This window comes from Dermochelys coriacea, chromosome 8, assembly GCF_009764565.3.
Source record: "Dermochelys coriacea isolate rDerCor1 chromosome 8, rDerCor1.pri.v4, whole genome shotgun sequence".
Taxonomy (NCBI): domain Eukaryota; kingdom Metazoa; phylum Chordata; order Testudines; family Dermochelyidae; genus Dermochelys; species Dermochelys coriacea.
Window position 1 is genome coordinate 93769622 of NC_050075.1, and position 23884 is coordinate 93793505.

Here is a 23884-nt window from a genome sequence, read left to right on the forward strand (position 1 = left end):
CTTTTGGAAATAGAGATAATAATTGGCTTGCATAGATTCAAACCTAAATGTTGTGAATCATTACTATGTAGACATATGTGCTTTGCAATCTAGATTTTTTAAAATTCTGACATCACAGTTGTAAATTACAAAACTTTACCTTTGAAATTCATGGGTGTAAATCACAAAATTCCAGTAATTGGGGAGCAGTCACTGGAGTGGGGGAATGAGCAATTCCAACAAAGAAGGAGCTGTTGGGAGAAAATGTGATTTATTTAAAGACTTTTTTTCATCGATTGTCCTTATCTTTAGAGAAGTTTTCTTTCATTTTGTAGTTCTTTTGATCCTTTTCAGCTGATACCTTGCTGTTTCTTCACTGAAGAAAAACGAGTGAGTACATATTCATGAATAATCAAGAACATTCATTTATTTACTTACAGGATGTCTCTGGTACTCATTATTGTTTGTCATTTCAGGAACCATTTCAGGTGAAAGTGGCTTCAGAAGCACTTTTAATAATGGACTTGGTAAGGATTAAGCATTGTTTTATAATGGACTGAAGTATATATTTTGGTATAGCCCCATTTTTCTCAATTAGTTTCCTTCCCATTGAGAACTAAAAGCAAGAGTCTACTACAGGAGAAATCCCAAACTGCTGCATCTCTTTAGGGTTGTGTCTATATATTTTACTGTAATAATTACCATAGTTTATGCAAGTTGTCTACCAACATGAATGGCTGTTAATGCCTATTCTTGTTCCAGATAAAGTCACTGGAGAGTTGTCACTGACTTAAATAAGAGTAGTATCAGATCCGTACGCAGTTCCATTTCTCCCAGGATATCCATCTTCTGTGATAGTAGTTGCTCCAAAAGAAACATCACTTCAGTGTGCATGTTGCCACTTTGGAATCCATTGGGATCGTTACTCTATTTACCTAGCAATCCAGAAGATGATTCAGTATTTGCATATTCTCTTTATAATAACAAAGTATGCCAGGCCAGGCCAAAGTCTTCTCAGTTTTGACACAGCGTTCCTGGTGTTAAATGGTGACAGTTTCTCCAACTAACAGCACCTCATACATACTTAATACTTAGATGGGTGGCAAAGATAATCTTTATTTACTTTAAATTGAAACACACAGTATTTCAGAGTCTTTATTATTCTCAGTTTTCCTTCTAAACCTTACTGTGAAAGAACCTGTGAAGACAATGTTTTATAATGTAAATCCAAGATTAGCAGCAGTTATGAAAATGGATATTTTTAACAAATATTTTAAGTAATGTGTTCATATTATATATCTTTAGCATGCTCATGTTTCTATGGCAGAAGTAATAGGCCTGTTAGGGGGAAGATACTCTGAAGCTGATAGAATTGTTGAAGTAAGTTGTGGTTTTTTTTGGTGGTTGTTTTTTGGTTGGGGGGGGTCAGTGTTCATTCTGCATTTCACTAAAAGTATTGGTTAAATGCCTTATATTGAAAAACATGTATGCAAGAGTTAATGTCCTACGGATTATTGAATTAGTTGTTCTTTAATCTTAAAAAGTTGAAACTTGAAAAGTTAATTATTGTAATCTTGACATTACAAAATTAAAGATCTCGTAAAAATATCTGGCTGTCATATCTCTTCTACACTTGCATAAAATCTAGTATTTAACATTGATTTATGATTGGTTTAAATGTTTTAACTCAATGTTTCCATTTATATATATGGGGATATTATTTACAGATTTGTGCAGCAGAACCATGCAATAGTCTCAGTACAGGTCTACAGTGTGAGATGGATCCAGTGTCTCAAACTCAGGCCTCAGAAACCTTGGCTGTTAGAGGGTACAGTGTAATTGGGTGGTACCACTCTCACCCTGCATTTGACCCCAACCCTTCGATACGAGATATTGACACTCAGGCTAAATACCAGGTACTCTTTGTGTGTATGTTAAAAAAAAAAAAAATTTCATTTCTAGTATTTATAATATAACATGCTTAATGCAATAATGGTTCTGGGTTGCACTATTGAAAATCATTTTGGTTGTAAATTGATTTTTAGCTTTACAGTGTCTTACATGGTTAATTTAGAGATTGTTTAATTGAAATTGAGGAAAGAAAGGATAATAAATATAATATTATATATTTACATTGGAGTGGGGTAACCTGTTTTTCAGATTTTTAAGGATTTATTAATGCGTCTCTCTACCTTCTATTTTTTAATATAAAAGATAGTTCGAAGAGGAGTTTGTATTGCACTTAGAACATATATTACCAATTTTATTTTTTCCTTCATTTAGAGTTATTTCTCCAGAGGCGGGGCAATGTTCATTGGAATGATCATAAGTCCTTATAACCGAAATAATCCTCTTCCATATTCCCAGATTACTTGTCTGGTTATTAGTGATGAGATTAGTTCTGATGGCTCATACCGTAAGTATCTGAATTAATTACTTTTACCCCACTCCTCTTGATCCTTCAGGATTTTAGATGGAAAATTTATATTCTCAACACTTGAACAAGGGTTTGAAGGATTCTCTCACCTCTGAAGTTGGGCAGCTTTCCCTGGCAAAGGGAGGGGCTTAAACCATCAGTTCCTGCATAATCTTACTTTCACTTTAAAAAACCATTAGTATTTTGTGACCTCATGAGTGTAAAGAAATACTTCCAAAGATACAGAGATCTAGTGTTGTCTTCATGACTGCATACAGACATGTATTGTCTCTGTTGCTGCTCATGGCTTTCCCAAATCACAGCCAAGTGAAGTTATCAAGACTGGTCAGTTTCTCTGTTGGTATTCAGAACTCTGTGGACACCAGTGAAGCCCTTAAGAATTATGTCACTTTCACTCTCCTGCTTCAGAAAACTATGAGCAGACACAGGCATGGAGTGGAGGAGGACCACCCTATCACACAGATCTAGAAAGGGGGGTGGAGAAGCAAAGAAGAGAGATTGATGTAGGGGTAGAATAACATGAGGCTCCTTTTCAGTAGTTGGGAATTTGGTGCGCAGAGGGGGTTCACACTAATCATACCTATCAGCCAGAGGCTAATATGAAAAGATATAGTCCTAAACAGATTCCGGGATTGATAACTTGGCAGGAATCTCAGTTCTCTTCCCCTTTCCAGCAGTACAGAATGGGCTACTTACAAGATGTTGCCCATAGACCTTGGAGGTTTGCTCCATTCCACCCAGTCTCACATATCAACTCTGGCTGGTAGGTTTATTCTTTTGGCTAGTAAGTATCCCTTAAATTTATCAATTCTTGACTTGGATATTTTGATAACTAATAAATAGCATGTAGGAAGGCAAAATGTTGATGGAAAAACCCACTAACACCTCACACAAGAATCTGAATCCCATTCCATGAAGACACCTTTCATTTAGCCTTTCATTTATTCTCATCTCATGTCCCTTTTAAAAAAAAATTACTAGAGACACTTCGTAAAAAAAAAAAAAAAAAATTACAAGGACTATAAGAATTGATCTGTTTCCTGTGTTTACTCTCTTGCTGATCTGAGGCAAAGTCACAGGATAACAGTCCATTAGTAGAATTAATTTTTCCTGTTCCACAGTTCATAAATGCTGCCCCATAACTCGGCCTTTGCCTCCAAACATCAGGGACTTGAATCTTGCAGTGTTGGGGAAGATAGATAGATCTGACACTTCCCTCATTATGTTTTATAATGACTTGTAGCGAGGAGAGACCAGCCATTTGGAATGTGCTTCCCAATGCTGTGGGCAGAGTGTGGATGACTTTTTTGTGGTACTCCTTGATTATCATACTGACAGCGTCACATAAAGTAACCCTGGTCCTGCCATCTTCACTTTCCTATGACTCAGAGCTAAAGTGCCTGTGACTGATACTTGGCCTTAGTCGTTGTCATCTTTTTGTTACGTAAATTGTGGAGATGACTTGTTTTCAGGTGGCAAATAGATATAGTACAAGGAGTAAATACATTTTTCAAATGTAACCTTTTGGAAATCAAACACTGGTATCTTATATGGAATATTAACCATGTGGCCACCTTCCCAGTCAGTACAGATAGAAACATCATTCATACACAGGTCTTAAAAAACAAAGCTGTTTCTTTCTATACAGTTGTTCCTGTTAATTAAATAAATCACAGTATTAGATAAATAGTGTATTTTTCAGTGTCTTTCATGATGCTTAAGTGATTCTGTAAGGGTATGCGAAGCATTATTGCATTATTCATTGGGGTTTTTTTTCATATTTAACTCTGGTGCAGCTATGTTCTGTTCTGGCAAAAATATGTGAGTTCATGGGAAATGGACAGAAATTGAAGTTTCACATCAGTGATAACTATTTGAGTGGATGAACATTCTTGCTCTTGAAAGTCCATTTTGAACTGACTGAACATTTTTTCAAATCTGAGATGTTTTCACATGGTAAATTGTAGCTATTGCCTTCTTTTTCTTTGAGGTTTTGAATGAAGGTGTGCGAATCAGCTCATCGTATTCTTGAGGTCCTGAAAAGACTTATTTTTAATGTTAACCTGGGTGAAGACAGTAAATTCTAGTAATCTGGTAACTGATTTGTGGGCTAGTAGTCATCCTCTTGCATTCTATGTATATCACTTTTTAGATTGGTTCATCTATGCCCGTCCTCAGTAATGTAACTAGAAGTTTTAAAACTGAATTTCTTGCTTAGAAACTGAACTTTCCTTACTCTCTCTTACCCTACCCCCAAACTCAGGGTAACAGTCCGTCACCATAGTATCAGCCACCACACCTTACTTGTGAATAAAAAAGAATACATATTACCCATGTGGTTTAATCCACAAGGAACACTGGAACACTAGCCAAGAGATGAGAAATGTGACCTTAAAAATAAAAGGAAGTGGTGATCAATTATAAAATGTTTAGTTTTGCTGTTTTACTATTCTTTTGCAGAGATATTTTGTTTTGAAAGTTTAACCCCAAACAAAAATGTGGTATAATTTAATGAAAAAAACTGTTTTTTCTACCAAACTTAAATTTGAAGCCTTCAACTAACTGACAGTGTCACTTCAACCTGCTTAGTTTTGGTAAGTAATAGGTTTGCAAGTTATTGTTGCTGCAACAAGCATAAGTAAAGTATGAATAGTTGCAAGGATGGAAGGAGATTGCTTCCAGATTTGAAGAGGAGTGGCAGGTATAAGGGAACCAGGGAGTAATCATGTTTTAATGATTTACAGGCCTGCCTTACAAGTTTGAAGTACATCAGATGTTGGAAGAACCTCAGTGGGAATTAGTGTTTGAAAAAACAAGATGGATAATCGAAAAATACAGGCTCTCTCATAGGTGTGTGTATGTGTGTGTGTGTTTGCTTGCAATATACTTGTTTTTAAGATAAGGCAATTTACAATTTTTATGTATTTATTATTAGTATTTCAATAGAAAACAGTTTTGTCCATTTCATCCAATCAAGACTTTTTATATTTCTTCCAATAGCAGTGTCCCCATGGATAAAATCTTTCACAGGGATTCTGACCTGACCTGTTTGCAAAAAGTAAGCATTTAAATTTTTAAAATGTCACTTCTTTTGGAGTAATCTGAAACATCTATAATCTCAGCTATGAAAATCACAATTTTAGGTCAGTTGCAATAAATATCTTTTATATTGCAGCTCATAATTTTATGTACGATAACTATGAAAATAAGGTTGGGTTATGTTTCCAAACTTGCTGTTGACTTCATTTCTGGAGTTGAGACCAATGATTAAAGCAATATTTGAAGTTTTAACCTTAATTAAAAGGGGGGAAAAAAGCAAATTATTTCCTCTTCTCTGCTTGTTTGACTGCTGTTAACGTCAACAAGAGTTGTTGAACATTGAGAGAATTAGTCTCCTAAGTCCTTTATCCTATTCTTAAAATAGTGTTGCATCATATTTGTCATGCATAAGTGAGAATTCTAGTTTTCCAATCAGTGTAATCATTTTTATAAAGTTCTAAATAATTGAATCTGTAAAATTAATTGTATAAAAAAGACAGAAAATTTGCTCAAAGCAAAAGTCATATAAACAGAAGACATGCAATAATTACTCTCATTTATTTTTTTCTCTCAACATGACTATTCATAAACAACTTAAATCTAAAATTGAATTGGCAGAAATATCTTTTGAATTTAACCATTGTATGATTTATGGTGAAGAATCCTGTGTATAATTGTCTATAGAATAATGCAAGTCCTGTGTTGCAAAGATTATTATTTCATAGCCAATTACTGAGCACAAACTGATCATCAGCTAAAGTCAGAAATAATTGTTCCCTTAAGCACAGTTGATCCAGTTGTGCTTGGCTTTCCTCTGAAGCAGTTGGTATAGGGAACTATCTGAGTCAAGGCCAGACTAAAAGGGATCACTGATCTGGTTCTTTATGGTAATCCCTGTATACAATTTTTATATTGAACGGATTCTGCAAACTTGCCAAATGAATCAAGGTTTACTTTTACAGCATTTATCAGCTAGAAAGACAAAACAGTTTCTTTAGTTTTTTTCTACTGAAACTTCTAAGTTGAGCAGTTATGTGTTTCTGAATTTAATAATAATTTTCTTTTAAACTAGCTTTTGGAGTGTATGAGGAAGACTCTGGACAAGGTAACGAACTGCTTCATTGCTGAAGAATTCTTGACTCAGATAGAAAACTTATTCCTTTCTAGCTACAAAAGTGAGAAGCGGAATAATACAACTGAAGAAAATAAGAACATGTGTCCAAATGAATTGCCAATGTGATGGCTTTTTCAGTGTTGAAATTTCAGTTGTATGGACTAATATCCATTGTTCCTCTTTCAAAGTTATTGTCTTAGTTGACAATAATAGGGACATAATCCAGTATCTCAAATAGTGTAATGGTTCTGAAAGACATTTAGAAAACCTCTAACAAATGTTTTCTGATTACATATGAAATTTTTATTTTTTAAATTCTGAAAAATTATCGAATAGTATCACAAACTTTGGGTATTATTTTGCCAGCAACCTACCATTGGGAAGGACAAGCTGAAATACAGAACACTGTTTTTGTGCCTAAAGGAAAGGGGTCCCTCCTCTAAGTCTTTGGAAATGGAATTTTGGCTTTCATTCTGTCCTCAGATACACATTGTATTGAGAGTTAGATGTGTACATCAGAGGGAAGAATTTGTCCTGTGGTGCTTTGTGTCATCTGTATTTGTAAATTCTGTAGATGAGATTTATGCCACTCTATCACTGCAAAGATAATAGTCTATCTGATACTAATTTTCCTGGTATCTACTCTAAACTTTTACTCTGCTCAATTTAATCCATTCTGTTTCTTTCTGACCCACTACAGACAATTTTTTTCTGGCATATCCTTTCCCATCTTCCATAATACATGGAAATAAGGCTAGCAGGTCATAATTATTTGTTACTTCTTGTTGTCACTGTTTTCAGTGGAAACAATAAGTTCTGGTTATTGCATGTTGCACTCTTTCCTATCTTCCATATTACAGAGACACAATGCTATCTTGTTCTATCAGATCATCATGATTTGTCATTTTCAATTGCCATTGTTTTGAATGGAAACAATAGCTTCTGGTTCTCACAGGTTAATGCGATATGGCAAAATCTAGCGCTGTATTGTGGCAGCCAGAAAAATGTTTGTCGCAACTGCATAGAAAAGAAAATGAAGTGCACGTGTCCCTTTACAGTAGCAATTTAACAAGTAACTCAATGTTCATATTGGTTTCTGATACAATTATATATTCAGATAAATTAATGCCAGGTAAGCAGATTGATTTGTAATTGAACCTCAAGAGAAATACTGTTATTGGAAATCGTAACTTCCAAACATTTTATTGGCTGTATCACGGTGTGCAAATTGTTGTAGAAGAATATGCAGTGGTGGATATCTTCCTCAATCATGGGTAAACTGTTGATGAGTGTATACTTACTACTGTATGTGAAGAGTATCTTGGCCAAAATGTTTGAGATGTTTGAAAACAGAGAGTAACCAAGAACTTAGATTATCCCTGTGTTTATGGGATCTAGCCACCCTTAAAATGTACATTTTAATTTTATATCTGGCCCTGTGTAACAAAAATGCGATTTAAAGTATTTCAGATTTACATCTTAACTTCATCTTGTTCTGTGCACTTAGGGGAAAAAAAACTATATTAACAATTAAAAGTGAGGATTGCAAAACTTTAATATTGTGGGATCACATCCCAAGTAGATACCTGTTTCCAAGAAGGTAAAATCAGCTGTTACTGTGTTTTCTAAAATGGAGTTTAGTCCCTTTTTGTTTCAAAATGGACAATGCGGAACCTAATTTTGGAACAAACATGGACATACATAACTAGAAACTCTTTTCAGGCTGTATTCAAGACCTATTGTCTTAATAATATTAGAGAACCTTTTGCACTGTGTAAATCTGCAGATAAGAGGCTTTGGATTCTAGTGTGATATGTATAGTCCATCAATTTAAAAGAAGTGCAATCCATGCAATACATATATGCAATACATATACACGCACACATTGATCCAATCTGTGGACCTTTTATTTTCCCTAGATCGCATGTAATGTGAAATGCCATGTCTCCTCTTTCTTAAATGAAAGTATTGTATGGCTCTCAGTAGTTCTAGCTGTAGACTACACATCTTGCTCACAAAAGAGATTTCTCATCTCCCTCAGTTTAAATTTTGGAGTATTCCTTTATCAAGTATTGTGTTGCAGTTTTCAGTGGTTTTATACGTTATTCTATAAAAAAGTCATATTGTATATATCTGTACTAAAATACGTTGTAAATAGTTATTTGTAGAAACAAAATCATTTGTCAAAATACTTGATCCTCAAGTATAACTTCAGTATGTGGTAGACGTGGTGTCTTTGTGCTGGGTGTTGTTTCTAGTCATTTTAAAAAAAAATACTGTGAGACAGTACTGCTAAAATAATGGAAACTAAATTTGCTGGCTGCGCTGCCCCCTTTTGAATGATTAAAGTGAGCAAAAAACATTAAAAATGATGTACACTTGATTTAAGAGTCGTATATATAGTGTCAACAAAGACGTTTTGGGTACAGGATGTTTTAAATTGTGGAGTCTGAGTCGCTCTGACTTGCACATCAACACTCTGATCCTGCAATCCCATTCTCATGAGTGGAGTCTTGTACGTGCCCAGAGAACTGTTCACTCAGTTTACAAGTAGAATTAGGGTCCAAATTTGCTCAGTATACTTATAGGAAAAAAAAATGGTTTTAACTGCTATTGTTGCAAACTTAATCTTGGATCTAAAATCCAAGCTTTGTTTTTTCTGGTTCTTGCATCGTAGCCAGCAATAAATGTATTTTGTTTCACTGGCAATAATTGGTCCAGTAAAAGTTATTACTTTGCCCATCTTCTCTCTGTCATATCCTGGGACCACAAGGCTACAACAACACTGCAAACAAGTAATAAATGCAGCATTTGTGGTAATAGTTAACAGTTCTATTGACAGTATCTGAACCAGAAAAGAACGCAGTTCACTCTTCCTTAGTGTTGTCAGCTATGCAGTGCTAATATGACTTTAAAAAATAGTAAAGTATCTTTCCCACTATAGTAGCAAATCTGACTTGAAACACGCATAGGGAATAACTTCTTTTTACTAAGAAATCTCTATTTTTTTACCCAGACATTTTTCTGACCAGCACCATGTTTTCAGTATGACTGTGCTAGAGTGTGCTATTTAATCTTTTATAACTTGTCCTATTTTGCCATGATCACCTGCTCAGAAGAGAGAAGAAAATAGTAAGCAGCATCTTAGAAGACCCAATTTAAATTGAAATACTCAACAACTTAAACCAAGTTGACCGAAGTACTTTAAATTGAATCTGTCTTGATGCTGTGATCAGCTGAGCTCACTGCAATATTATGAAACACCTCTCCTTTGGGAAATGAAAATGACAAGCTCTCTTCATCCATTGTATATGTTGTAACTACCATGAATGCTGCATGTGTGCACTGAGTGCATATATACTTACATGTGTATTTGGCTGTTGTTCTAAGTTTTAAAGACCCAGTTGTTTGCAGTATTTATTCACAGGGCTTTACACCATGTGCTTCACTTGTACGTCAATATCTTGAAAACCCCAAAATAAATCAGAAGTTAATTTCCTAGGAAAACTGTTTAAGTTGCAGGAATTCATGCACAGTACTGTCATCGCCCGTGAGAAGTTGTACACGTTTACATGTTGCTCAGACATGGTTAGTATTCCTGGTAGCTATTTTTAGAATGTTCTTTCACTGAAAGATTGTGTATCAAGTAACCTTAGAGCTGTATTATGTGTTTGTAATAGTTCCCTGTCTCTTGAAATAACTTAAGAATTAGATATGAAGCACAAATTAGCACTAAAAATTATGTGATTCACATAAGTTTGATAAGCACCAGTAGATGGAGCTCTGTTACACTGATATATTTAACTAAAAATATAATACTTTAATATAGCATTTCCCACCTGAAGATATTAGTGTTTTTGGAATGTTAGTTAGGCCTGATTGTTCCTTCTTTCCATCAATCCCTTCCCATAAAATCTTTAAAGTGTTTTTGTACATTAAAAACTGTGTGTGAGAGAAGGGGAATCAGAAACACACTTGGTTCTAATATGCTATCACCCTGATTGCTTCGTTTCGATAGTGTATCAATTCTCCCCACCTTCTATTTACTTTTTAGAATATAAGGTAATTGGGGCATGGGCTGTCTTTTGTATAGTGCCTAGCACAGTGGGACCCTGATTCTGATCAGAGCTTATTATGGGTGCTACTTCAATGTAAATAATTACGGTAATGATGGAAGTGTTCCCATTTTATAGATGGCACAGAGATAATGGAGACTTGCCGAAGGTCTAAGAAGTTGATCTTTGGTACTTCTGTGACCCCTATCACTGTAGTATCTGAGCACCTCACAATATTTTTAATGGATTTATCCTAACACCCCTGTGAGGTAAGAAAGTGCTATTATAGTCATTTAACAGTTGGGAACTGAGGAACAGAGAGGCTAAGTAACTTGCTCAAGGTCACATAAGAAGTCTGTGGTAAAGCAAGTGATTGAACTCCAATCTCCCAAGTCTTAGGCTAATGCTCAAACCATTGGACCATCCTTCCTCAAGCATGTCATAGAGGCAGGAACCAAACCCTGTTCTCAAGACTCCCAGTCCTGGGTGGTAATTCATTAAATGAACTTGAGCTGATCTGAAATAAGAGTTTCGTCCCAAGCAGGGTGAGACGATATCAAGAAATCATTCTATCCAGTGTGTATAAGACAAATTATTAACTGGTTATTAGTTTTTATGGGCTGTAGATTGGGGTAGTTTTGCTTCTTTCATTTAGTCTTTTCATTCTTTTGACTGTCTTTTTTGGAAAGTTATCCTGTAATCCTTTAGGGCAGGTCTGATTGGTGTGATAGATAATAGATACATTTTCCATGATGGTCTTTTTTCACCAGGAAGTAATCCTGGCATAAATTCGGCTGATCTAACTGGGAACTGGATCAGGAAAGAAGATATAGGAGTTGTGGAGTGGAAAGAGACGAAGATAGAAGGAAAGCCGCAATAGGAGGGGACAAAGCATACCACAAGAAGGAATGTTGAGGCAATGATGCAATAATGGGTCTGGAAAGGGAAAGGGAACTCTACTGTGCTGTTACTGCTGATTGCCGAGTAAGCCAGGAAAGGAAATATGTTTGCAGGATGTTTTTCATATAGTTCCATAGATTCAGCGCTATGGCAGTAGGTGGTTGTGAACCCTGAAATTCTATTCGATGCTGAACAAAGTATTTAGTGGCCTAGATTAAAATATTCTGGTCATTTGTATTGGAAGTGTCTTGCTGTTTAATATAGACCCTAGTGCCCTATGTCTGAGATTTAGAAGCAGGCAGAGAAAGTATTCCCGTGGAAGCAGAAAACATTGCAGAAGCAATTCTATGTACATTTCGTACACGATTAGTTAGTTAGTTATTAGCATTTGCTGAACTAAATTGTTGATTCTTTTAGTACCGGGGCTGCTTCTAGCATGGGTCCAAAAGAGAAAACTTGGATGGTTTTATGACATAGAGAAGGCACATCAGATACTGATTTTGTTTTTGAGATAAAAATTTTAAATGAAGCAGTTTTTCTGTCCCCTCTTCTATCCCCACTTACATGAAGCAAAATTTTGTGCGGTGGTCTGATTATTTTGGTACGTTATGTAAATCTATCATGAAAGTTAAAAATAGAATTCTCCGCTTCCCCAGGCTGTTTCGCATCTCAAGGAGTTTGGCTGATGTGTCCGTCACTGATTACCTCTTCTGTCCCATAATGTTATGAGGCAAAATATTTCTGCACTTCTGGCCACCTACTGATGGGGGAGGCAACAAATGTAATTTTCAATATAATAAATGAAAAAGGCAGTAAAGATCTTCCCACCGGTAGGGGGCTAGCCTATCAGTAGTTCCACCACTGCTGTACTCCTCCAGTATCAGGCATCTTTTCCAGTTATCTGTAGCTCTCCTGTCTATGTGACCTTGGGCAAACCACTTAACTTCTTTGTGTTTCAGTTTCCTTGCCTGTAAAATGGGGATAATACCTACCAATAAAATCTGGCGTAAGGGTAAGTCCATTGAGGTTTCTAAAGCACTTTGGATATGTCTACACAGCAGCTAGACACCCATAGCTGGCCAGGGCTAGCCAACTCGGGCTCGGGCCGTGGAGCTGTTTCATTGCTGTGTAGACTTCCAGTCTCAGGCTGGAGCCCTTGCTCTAGGACCCTGCAAGGTGGGAGGGTTCCAGAACCTGAGCTCCAGCCCGAGCCCTGAAGTCTACACAGCAATGAAATGACCTGTAGCCCAAGCCCTCCAGGCCTGAGTTGGTGGGTATGGGCCAGCCGTGAGTTTTTATCTTTGCTGTGTAGACATACCCTTTGAGATCATTGGATGATATGTATGAGCAAAGTATTAAAAAATGGCAGAACACTACATTTATACGGCACTTTACATACTCATAAGAACAGCCATACTGGGTCAGACCAAAAGATCATCTAGCCCAGTATCCTGTCTTCCGACAGTGGCCAATTCTAGGTGCCCCAGAGGGAATGAACAGAACCGATAATCATCAAGTGATCCTTTCCCTGTTGCCCACTCAGCTTCTGGCAAACAGACACCATTCCTGCCCATCCTGGCGAATAGCCATTAATGGAGCTTATCCTCCATGAACTTATCTAGTTCTTTTTTGAACCTGGTTATAGTCTTGGCCTTCACAACATCCTCTGGCAAAGAGTTCCAAAGACTGACTGTGTGTTGTGTGAAAATATACTTCCTTTTGTTTGTTTTGTCAACTATCAAACTTGTCAACTATCTCGAGTAGTTTTGTATCATCTGCAAATTTTGCCACCTCACTGTTTACCCCTTTTTCCAGATCATTTATGAATATGTTAAATAGGACTGGTCCCAGTACAGACCTGTGGGGGGATACCACTATTTACCTCTCTCCATTCTGAAAACTGACCATTTATTCCTACCCTTTGTTTCCTATCTTTTAACCAGTTACTAGTCCATGGGAGGACCTTTCCTCTTATCCCATGACAGCTTACTTCGCTTAAGATCCTTTGATGAGGGACCTTGTCAAAGGCTTTCTGAAAATCTAAGTACACTATATCCACTGGATTACTCCTTGTCCACATGCTTTTTGACCCCCTCAAAGAATTCTAGTAGATTGTTGAGGCCTGATTTCCCTTTACAAAAACCATGTTGACTACCCCCAACAAATTACGTTCATCTATGTGTCTGACATTTTTGTTCTTTATTATAGTTTCAACCAGTTTGCCTGGTACTGAAGTCAGGCATACTGTCTTGTAATTGACAGGATCACCTCGGGAGCCCTTTTTAAAAGTTGGTGTCATATTAGCTATCCTCCAGTCATTTGGTACAGAAGCTGATTTAAATGATTGGTTGCAGACTAGTTAGTAGTTCTGCAGTTTCACATGAGAGTTCCTTCAGAACTCTTTGGTAAATACCATCTGGTCCTGGTCACTTATTACTGTTTAGTTTATAAATTTGTTCTAAAACCTCCTCTAATGATACCTCAATGTAGGACAGTTCCTCAGATTTGTCACCTAAAAAGAACGGCTCAGGTTTGGGAATCTTCCTCACATCCTCAGCTGTAAAGACCGATGCAAAGAATTCATTTAGTTTCTCCGCAATGGCCTTTTTGTCCTTGAGAGCTCCTTTAGCATCTCGATCGTCCAGTGTCTCCACTGGTTGTTTAGCAGGCTTCCTGCTTCTGATGTACTTAAAAAAAAATTTTCTATTACTTTTTGAGTCTTTGGCTAGCTATTCTTCAAATTCTTTTTTGGCTTTCCTAATTATATTTTTACACTTGTGAGCAGATTCTCAGCTCATGTACATTATAGCTCCATTAAAGTCAAGGGCTGACAGTTTACACCGGTTGAGAAGGTCTCTGAGTTAAAAAAAAAAAACCTCCAAAATGAAAACAAAAAAACCCAGAGTTTATAACATAAGAGACAAGACAAGTGGAAGACAAGACATGGCTAAGAAAGGAAGGGTAAGGAGAGAGGATCGGTGAGGCTAAAGAAGTAAATGCACCTAGAAGAACTGGTCTTGGAGGTGGTGGACTGGCTTGACTGGGAGACTCTTCAAAGGTGACAGGGTAAAAGTCAAAGGTGAGAGGTTGGGGAGGAGTGTAGAGTGCAAGTAGAGGAGTTTGAGGAAATGAGAGCAGAGATGCAGGCAGGGAGAGTGAAGGTGCTGTAGTAAGAGACAGGAAGATAGCTAAGGGATGGATTTGAGGAGATGGGTGATAAGTTTGGAGTGGCTGGAGAGGAGGATGACTTCATTGGCAGTATTTTCAATGGATTGAAGATGAAAGGCTGTGAAGGAGGTTACAGTAATCACAGACACATGACCAAACCATGGGCAACAGCTTTAGTAATGGGGGATGGGAGTGAAAGGAAGGTAGATATCTGTGATATTAAAGAGGAAGAAGCAACATGGCTTAGCAAGAGACTGAATACCAGGAGAGAAGAACTGGAACAAACCACACCACATATAAAAAAAAAAATATGAAATTAGAGTTGGAAATACTACTTGGCAATTTCACATGTAGGTCTCAAAGTTCTTTCCAAAGGCGGGTAGATACTATTTTCATTTTACAGAGGGAAAAACTGACACAGAGCTGTGCAGTGACTTGCTCAACATCACAAAATGAGCCAGTACAGGAGACAGGAGTAAATCTAGGAATTTACCTACTTCATCTTCTTGGCAATGAAAGATTATTCCCTACACTGTATTTTATAACAATTTCTCTTATTCAATTCCAGATAGAGAGGAGGCTAAACCACCAATTTCTGCTCCAGCTTCCTTAAAGTTTAAGGGTATTTGGATCTGCTGGTTTGGTTTAGGCCCATATTTGATTGTAAATATGAATTGGCAACCACTGTAGCTTCTTAATAATTCATCCACTATTTACAATGCCTTAAATTAAATAAAGGGCAGGCTCTGGGAAAACCCCTGTGGCGGTAGAGTTTGAATATGGGTTTTTTCCAGGACCCATTCCTGTGAGTTTACAGAGTGCCTGAGGGTGCTCAACATCTTGCACAAGCTGCTCAGCATATCTCAGTTCAGGCATGTGTGCTTAACCAACTCTGCAGGCAATGAGCAAGTCCAACGTCTGACCCCTACTGGCAGCAGTAGAAAGATGTGAAAACAGTGACTCGTGTAGGGTGGATTGTTAAGTAATTTGGAACATTGCCCACAGAGCAATTACCCCACCATCGGAAATTTGAGTATCTCCAGAAACTGCCATGACAATATCAACCACTCTATAAGGTAACAGAACAGAACAAGTGTGAAAGTTTTTCTATGTTCTATTGGTTTGGGCTAAATAGTATATCAAAGGGAAGTAGGAGGGGCAGAAACCATCCTTGCCAGCTGTTTTAGAAATGAAAGTATAATCTGCAACTGAAGAAACTGTCAACTAGCATTGATTTGACATTGCAGCTGCTCTGGGATTTTATTGGACAAGATTAAAAGGAACTTCTGGTATGCAAAACAAAACTGAAATCCCCAAGCAATAAGAAACCAGACAATACAACTGCACGGGAGCTGCAAGATAGAGGATTGGGAAACTGTGGCCGTATTACTGCTTTGTGCTCCCTTCAGAGGAGGAGCAGATTGTGTGATCGTGGAGGAGATAGTGGAGTCCAGGGATCCAAGAGAAAAGGAAGCATTAGCCAGAGCTATCTCTCTGTGGTTCTGCCAGCCTAGCCCTATCCTTGGCAGCACAGCTCCTTTTGGAGCCATGCTACTCCTCACTCCATTGTCCATGCCTGGAGCTAGTACCCCCTCACCAAAGACAGTGTAAGCATGGGAGCTAATGTTCCTAGGAGCAGTATTATCCAAATGGTATTTGCCATGCCAAGGAGACTGGCATGGGCTGGTCTACCCATCCACTTCTTCTGCCTGCGGTATCATCGCCCCGACACAGATCCGAATGAGTGCCCCTTCCTAGTTGCCAATTAGGACTGCTCTGAGAGGAATCCAAGCCTCTGTGCTCTGAATGCCCTGGGGTTTGTTAAGCTCCTGGAACCTCAACGGAGTCCAGCTGCTGCCCCAATCTTGTGGTCCCTAGTCATGCTCTCAGGCCGTAGACCTTCTAACCGGCACCCCCTCTGAATGTTTTAACCCACCATCCAACTGCCTAGCCCCCCTAGGTCCAGCACTAACCCTTCAGTACTCCCCTCTCTCAGACTTCCACCAAAAAGGTGTGAAGCTTCTGGTTTACAGTTTAACTCCCTCAGGGGCACCCAGCAGTTGTAAACAGTCAACACACACACTTTGTTCAGTTATCGACTTTATGCTCTTTACTTAACAGCTAAAGCACAGGAGAATACCTCTGATACGAAACAATGACACCATCCTACATGCAATGTCTCACTAGCTTACCCTTCCCGTGCATGTTCTTGAGGGATCAGATGTATTTTGTCAGGCAGGCAGCATCCTCTGGCCCCTTGCCTACCTTGCAGCAGCAGCCTCCCTCATCTTAAACTAGTGCAAAATGGTTCTCTTTCTCTTCTCTCTTATACTAGCACCGGTGCTCCTGGTCTGCTATCTCTTGATCCCAGTCTTCTAGCTGCTGTGTTTCTTCTCCAGCTGCAGCTTCTGCTCTAGCTGTTGAGTGAGAGAACCCCATCTCAAAATTATACCCACAGGTTGAGGGGTAGGAAGGGCCATCTGAGAGCTCAGCCCCAGCGGCTCTAAAGAGAAATTATACAGACTGGTGGACAAGTGACACTATGGAATTTTGAAGGATATATGCTGGCTTGCTTGCAAAATATTTACTATATGAAATTATAAAAGGTTAGGGCAAAAATGCCATTTACAGATCAGCCTATCCAGGAATTAAGACAGTGCACTCCCCCAGGCTGCCGGCGGGCACCTTAGTTATACCCACTTCTTTAGGGGGAGATGTGACAGCTAAGGCAATTTCCTGCAATATCCTGGACAAACCATATTGAATTAAGTTTATGCATCATTGTGGGCCAAGGATTGTATGTAATTCCATGGGGGAGGGAGATCACAGCCCTCCAAAAACTAAGAAGAGTAGGGGTGGGTAAGCAAATTCATTCAGGTTGTAACATCTCCAGAGAGCTACCACCACCTGGAGGGAGGCTTGCATACACTAATTCACACTGGATTCTGCAAGGACCAACAAAGAAAGGAGTTTTGAGTAATTAGCTGAGTTAAAACTGACTCAAGGCCTACATTCTGATCCAGCAAATGGACAAGACCTTTGGTCTAAGGTGGGCTGCCAATCCTCCCTGAGAAGGGCTGGAAAGACTTGCCTGTTCTGTGTTCTTGTTCTGAGCTGTAGGGGTTATGAACTTGTAAGCCCAAGAAAACCTCTTGGTGTGGTTTGAAGGACTGTTCACCTGCCAGAGTCCTTGGAGTCAGGGGGTGATCTATGGTAAACTTAGAATGCATGTAGGTTCTTTTATTGTTTTTAATGTTTTCTCTATCATGCTTTTTCCTTAAGAGTAAATATGCTTGCTTAGAAAGAGCTGTCTGTTAACTTAACTGTGGCAATTACACTGTTTACTGTTTCTGAGGAGAAAAGTAAAGCAGGCCTGCTTAGGCTGTCTGACTTTGCTGGAGTATAGGCAGGGAGCTGTATAGCCTGAAAATACTTCAGTTAGGACTGGGAGAGGTGTGTGTCTCAGCCCAAGAGAAGCAACAGCTGGGGATCCAGAAACCTATGAGTTGATGCCTTTGCTGGACTACAGAAGGGAAATATATGTGCTGTTGCCCTGAATTGTGACATCCCTCATCCCACCTCTAATTATGGCACTTCTCCCCCATAATATCAGGGCAGCGAGGCTTCCACAAACACCGGCGTGGGCTGCTGTCCTCCCTTTTGTGTGTTTCCTTGATCCAATTCCCATCTGCACAGGGTCCTAACTGAGTTTATACATTTAGGAGATGGAAACAGAGACAGAAAGAAGGGGCTCAGGCACGCTCACATTATCTTAAAAAACTGTGTTTGTGTTTTCTGACCCACAAGGCAGGCCCAATGTCATTTCTGTGTTTGGAGGAGCCACGTTTTATATTGGGGTGTGTGTTGCTTGCCTGTTGTGTTTCCTTGTTCAGCAGGAGAGAGGGAGGCAGGGTGGAATGGTGAGGAGTTATTGCCACTCCCTGAAGTTGTAATTGAAGAAGGTGCAGCTCGCTGACTTCTCTGTGGGTTTTCTGTATTGCCAGAGACCAGTTGTTTGTGAGCAGAACCTGTCCAGCAGGTCTGATTTGGGTTGAGTAATAGGGAGCGGCTCACCAATACACAGAAACCAGGAGACTGGCTGTCAGTGGGCTTAGTTTTCAGATAGCCCTTGCCATTTCTTCCCATAGGCTTCTTCCTCTCTTTCTCCCTTGAACATGGAATCTAGATTTGGAGTTGTGCTGGTTTTGATCTTGGCAGCTGCATCATCATCTACCCAGAAGAACTGTATCTGTGCAACCAACAGACGGGCTCTGTGCACTGAAGACACTTCTGGGAACTGCTTCTGCACATTGATGGGTTCAAGTCAAAGAGTGAATTGTTCAGTGTTGACTTCAAAATGTTTACTGATGAAGGCAGAAATGAGCTCCCCAAAGGGCAGGCGCTTCTCTAAACCTGAGCATGGCTTTTTAGACAATGATGGAGTTTACAATCCAGACTGTGAGAACAGTGGTAACTTCAAAGCCAGGCAGTGCAATCAGACCGACACCTGCTGGTGCGTGAACTCTGCTGGGGTGAGAAGAACTGATAAGGGTGACAAAAGCCTAAAATGCAGTGAACTAGTCAGAACTAACTGGATCTTCATCAAACTGAAACACAAGGAGAGGTCTAAAACTTTCCATGCTTCTGAAGTGGAAAATGGTCTGAGACAAATCATTCAGAACAGATACAAGCTGCATCCAAAGTACATCACTGCCATTGAGTATGAATACCCATTCATCCATATTGACCTGAAGCAAAATGCTTCCCAGAAATCCAACGGAGATGTCGATATAGCTGATGTGGCTTATTACTTTGAAAAAGATGTTAAACTTGACTCTCTATTTCACCGTAGTAATGCATTCAACCTCTCCGTTAACGGAGAGCCTTTGAATGTGGAAGGAATTTTAATTTACTATGTGGATGAAAAGCCACCAGAGTTTTCTATGAAACGTCTGACTGCTGGCGTTATTGCTGTGTTGGCAGTAGTGATATTGACTATTATTGCTGGGATTACTGTACTGGTTATTACCAGGAGGCGGACAGGGAAGTATGAGAAGGTCGAGATCAAGGAGATGGGTGAAATGAGACGAGGACAGAACTCATAGCTGCCTTAATCTGAAGACAGAAATTAAGACTTTGATGAGAAGGAAGCAGAAATGGCAAGATTATTCAATGTTTGTGTGGGGAGGCTGGGGTATTTTTTATTTCTAGTTTTAAAACAATGGTTTTCTAAAATCCTAAATGAGCTTAGATTAGTAAAGTGGTATTAACTAGTATAAATTAATTTGAGAGTTGATTATCAAAATTACCTGAAAAGAAAAGATGAGCACCTTAGCCCAAAGTTTTCCATTGTATAGTTGTATTTTTAAGGGGACAAGAAAGTTATTTGTATTTCCTAACATAGCTATTTAGCGTAATTTATAATACCTACATTTGTATTACTAAACAGCCTGTTAAACTTGTTTAAGCATTTTATGAGGACTTTTTTTTGCACAATCAGGTGCTGAAGCTTGAATATGTGCTGTCTGACTCGCTTGTATATTAGGGTTGGCTTTCTGTTTTCAATGACATTTTTAAAGATACTATCTTTGATGAAGTTGCTGGAACTTTTTTGTTTTCACCAACTTTAAACTTAATAAATTCCACCAAAAACAAAACAAAACAAAAAAATTTGTGATAATCTCTTCCAAACTAACACGGTTGCTACTCTGAAACCTTCCAGATTTACGGTATCACAGCCTTCTGTGCTGACTCATTTGTCGAAGGAATATAAAACATAACTTTCCTGGTGCAAATATTCTGAAATTCAAAGTTGGTCAGACAACCTTGTGCTCTAATCCCGCACATGCTTTCCAATGAGGGTCTGACCACTTGTAGTCATTACAGATTCATTGGCACTTTTTCTAAGAGTGGGAGGGCTAACCTTGCTTTCCTAGCCAATTCCAACTCTGGTCATTGGATTCTCTCTATCCAACGTCCCTTGCAGTTCCAATAGGAAAGGTATTCTTCACTTTTTAACAGCCCACAGCAATACCACACAATGTTTTAGGACAAGTTGTGAAGAGACCTTTACCTCATTAGAGCTGTAGGGGAAATTGAGGTAAGCAGAATGCAATTACCCAACCCGGAACGCCAAGACATCAGAATTGGACACTAGTCACCTACCACTATACAAAATCTTTTGCTATATAGCATCATCACCTTAAAGGACAAAGGGAAAGAAGGGAAAAAAATGGGGATGGGGAGGGAATAATGTAGTTGTTAAATGTTGGAATACTGGCAGAATTGGTGCATTCTCTGGGCTGCTGATGGACATCTAAAGTTCTATCAGCCTAATTAGATTTCTTTCAAAACATGATCACTTCAAGCAGGCATTCCAACAGGGTCAGCCATCTGATTCACATAATCTGCCCTCAATTTCACTGTTTTGCAAACCAAATCAGCATCCATTGTTGTGTGGCTCCTATGGATAATTGTTTATTAAACACACATGAAAACTCCAATGCCCAGGGAAAAAGGATGGGACTTATTGTGGCCGTGGGATTGGATACTCGAATGGGCATCAGGGACTGGGTTCTATTTCCAGCTTTGCCAGTGACCTGCTATGTGACATAGGACAAGTCACTACACCTTTCTGTTCCTCAGTTTCCCCATCTGTGGTGGAGATGATACTGACCCTTCCCTACTTTGAAACTGCTTTGAGATATATGGATAAAAATTGCTATATAGGAGTTAAATGCTGCTGTTATTCACTTACTTGTAAGAACCAATTGGGCTTTATTACAGGAAGACCAACTGACTGCAATTGTTGTAATACAGTAAAGCTTGAAAGCAGATGCATATTATTTATTTCACATTTTTCCACCAATATGATATTAGATTTTTGTATCATCCTGCCAGAAACATCAACACACAATTCAAATATTAAGAGTTTTGGACTGGGACTATCATTTATCAATATGCTTGTGCACTGCCTCGCACAGCAGAGTCCAACCTGTTTGTGGTCTTTAAATACCACTGCAGTATAAATGTTAAATAATAATGAGAGACGGGCCCGAACCAAATCCCCAGATCAGAATTCCCCCACACTGTAGGTAAGTTCTAAGACTAGCCTTGCTCCATACCCAAACTTTGTGATTGGCCTTGCTCTGTATAATGAGCTGAACTAAAAATCTGAACCTGAGCATCCCTTAACTTTGGAGATACTTGATATCTCTTGGAGTCCTCTTTTCTTCCACAGAAAATGTGCAACAGAGGCGGTGGCAAAGCAGTCCTGACATTGCCTTACCAAGGGGTCACAGCCAGGAGGACCGTCTTCTGGGATGATGAAGTTGTACAGTCTCCATGCCCGTTTGATCTTTGACTTCTTTTCTGACATTTCCCCCAAGGGTGCCAGTTGTAGCAGTGTTTTCTTTTTTATGACAGAGAGACCAGTTCACTAGGAACTAGATTGCCATCACCAAACCCGTTTCTAGTACAGGCCAAAGCATAGCCACTAGATACTAACACCACCAATCACTACGAGAATGGATTTGACCTAGAAAATTAGAGATAAAAGACCTATATTCTATTAGTAGTTGCCTGAACCACATCCGTTACTACTATAACGTTATATCTGGGCTGTTCGTATGATGCAGATTAAACTCTCTCTTATGCACACAGAGCCTTAGTAATGCAGGAATTGGGAGTGCAATAACAGCCACTTCTTCAGCCCCTGAACTGAAAAATAGGGATTACAAACCCCAAGCATCCCCTGTATGAGGATTTGTGGCCACTGCAGGTGATTGTGAATGCAATGGCCACCCTGCCAACTCTCCATAGGCACATCCACACTGGTTGATGTGGATTCCATCTCTGCCACATGCAAGTGTTTCAGAGTTTCCTTGCAGGTTCACTCCATGTTGCCCACTCCAATGAAGTCACAGTGGTTCTGTTGCATTAGGGACCTTTGGTGGCCCCAAAGCAGCTGGGTAAATTTCACGGTGGGTGAATTTAGTGGCATTATTTACATTAGAACTCCAGTTTACTGGAGTTTGGCTATTATTTTTCTTGTGTCTATATACATACATATCTCCCCTCTGTTTTTTCCACCAAATGCATCCGATGAAGTGAGCTGTAGCTCACGAAAGCTTATGCTCTAATAAATTTGTTAGTCTCTAAGGTGCCACAAGTACTCCTTTTCTTTTTGCAAATACAGACTAACACGGCTGCTACTCTGAAACCTATATACATACTGTATGCCTAAGAATATCAGATTGACTGGCAGGCCGGATGGCTTTAAAGGGGTGGAATTCCAACTAGTGCAACCCCTTTACACCTACTGATCTGGATGTTGAATTTTTAAAAAAATTTGGCCATCAGCATCAGGGCTGAGTTTTTATGAAAAATCCGGCCCCCATTGTGAATGCTGAGCACTTGAAAATCTGTTCTTGGATTATTTCTTCCACAAGCATATAACAAAGGAAGATGCAACACTATTAAAAGACCTGGGGAAATTATTGGATTCATATCAAATTGTTTAACTTACTGTGGGAATTTGGTAAAGTTTTATCAACTGGATTCCAACAGTTTATGCCAACCACCAGAACTTCACCAAAGTGAGCCAGCGGAAATCTGAGACTGTTAGGGCTTGATCCCGCTCTTTTTTTCTACCTGAATGGCTCATCAATGCTTGGTGCCCTAGGGATGTTCCAGTTGGGAGTAGAAATTGGTGACAGTCAGGTATTTCTTTTGATACAGTTTTGTGTATTTACAAAGAATGTACAAAGTCCTTTGTCTCTGAACACAGAAGGAATCAAGTAGCGGGAAGAGGCTTCTTTTGCTTACAGCACCAAGAACACTGTATTCGGCCTGCACCACTGATCCAAAAACCTCTCTTTAGGTTTCTTCCAGGGTCAGACACCATGTTTTCAGCTGCTCCTTCTGGCTGTTTGGCTGTCCCTCGGTCTCCCAGTTTTGTCTATTCTGCCTTTTCTCACACACATCTGCTCAGACCAATACCAAGGGCAACTCTCCACCCACTAGCTAGTGCTAGTTTCTGGGCAGATTCTATTAGACCTTGTTTTAGGTGTGGCCCTTTAACTGTCTCTACAACTACCTTAAGTGTAGGGTGTGTTCACGCAAATTTTAACTCAATGCACAACAAGGTTTCACCCAGCTCCTAATAATATCAAAATTCTCAGGATTGTAGCA

The 23884-nt window shown here is 39.1% G+C and overlaps 2 protein-coding genes across 8 annotated transcripts in view; both read left to right on the forward strand.

Moving 5' to 3' along the window:
• Window positions 1-8833, forward strand: part of MYSM1 (Myb like, SWIRM and MPN domains 1) — a 29076-nt gene extending 20243 nt beyond the window's left edge. For 2 of the 5 annotated variants that reach the window (XM_038412459.2, XM_043490950.1), the window contains 8 exons: window positions 315-369; window positions 456-506; window positions 1285-1359; window positions 1707-1895; window positions 2263-2395; window positions 5161-5266; window positions 5417-5474; window positions 6528-8833. In XM_038412459.2, coding sequence (XP_038268387.1) covers window positions 315-369; window positions 456-506; window positions 1285-1359; window positions 1707-1895; window positions 2263-2395; window positions 5161-5266; window positions 5417-5474; window positions 6528-6695 — 835 coding nt within the window. In that variant the 3' untranslated portion in view covers window positions 6696-8833. The remainder of the gene's footprint in view (window positions 1-314; window positions 370-455; window positions 507-1284; window positions 1360-1706; window positions 1896-2262; window positions 2396-5160; window positions 5267-5416; window positions 5475-6527) is intronic. The other 3 variants (XM_043490948.1, XM_038412460.2, XM_043490949.1) reach the window with 3 other exon arrangements.
• Window positions 8834-14308: 5475 nt separating this feature from the next.
• On the forward strand, window positions 14309-21203 carry TACSTD2 (tumor associated calcium signal transducer 2). 3 transcript variants are annotated; one of them, XM_043490953.1, is made up of 2 exons: window positions 14309-18549; window positions 18841-21203. In XM_043490953.1, the coding sequence occupies exon 2, from the start codon at window positions 18868-18870 to the stop codon at window positions 19795-19797; it is 930 nt and encodes a 309-aa protein (XP_043346888.1). In that variant the 5' UTR covers window positions 14309-18549; window positions 18841-18867; the 3' UTR covers window positions 19798-21203. The 3 variants fall into 3 exon arrangements, with proteins under 3 accessions (XP_043346888.1, XP_043346886.1, XP_043346887.1); XM_043490951.1 differs by having other exon boundaries at window positions 14309-17922; XM_043490952.1 differs by having other exon boundaries at window positions 14309-17905.
• The last annotated feature ends 2681 nt before the right edge of the window (window positions 21204-23884 follow it).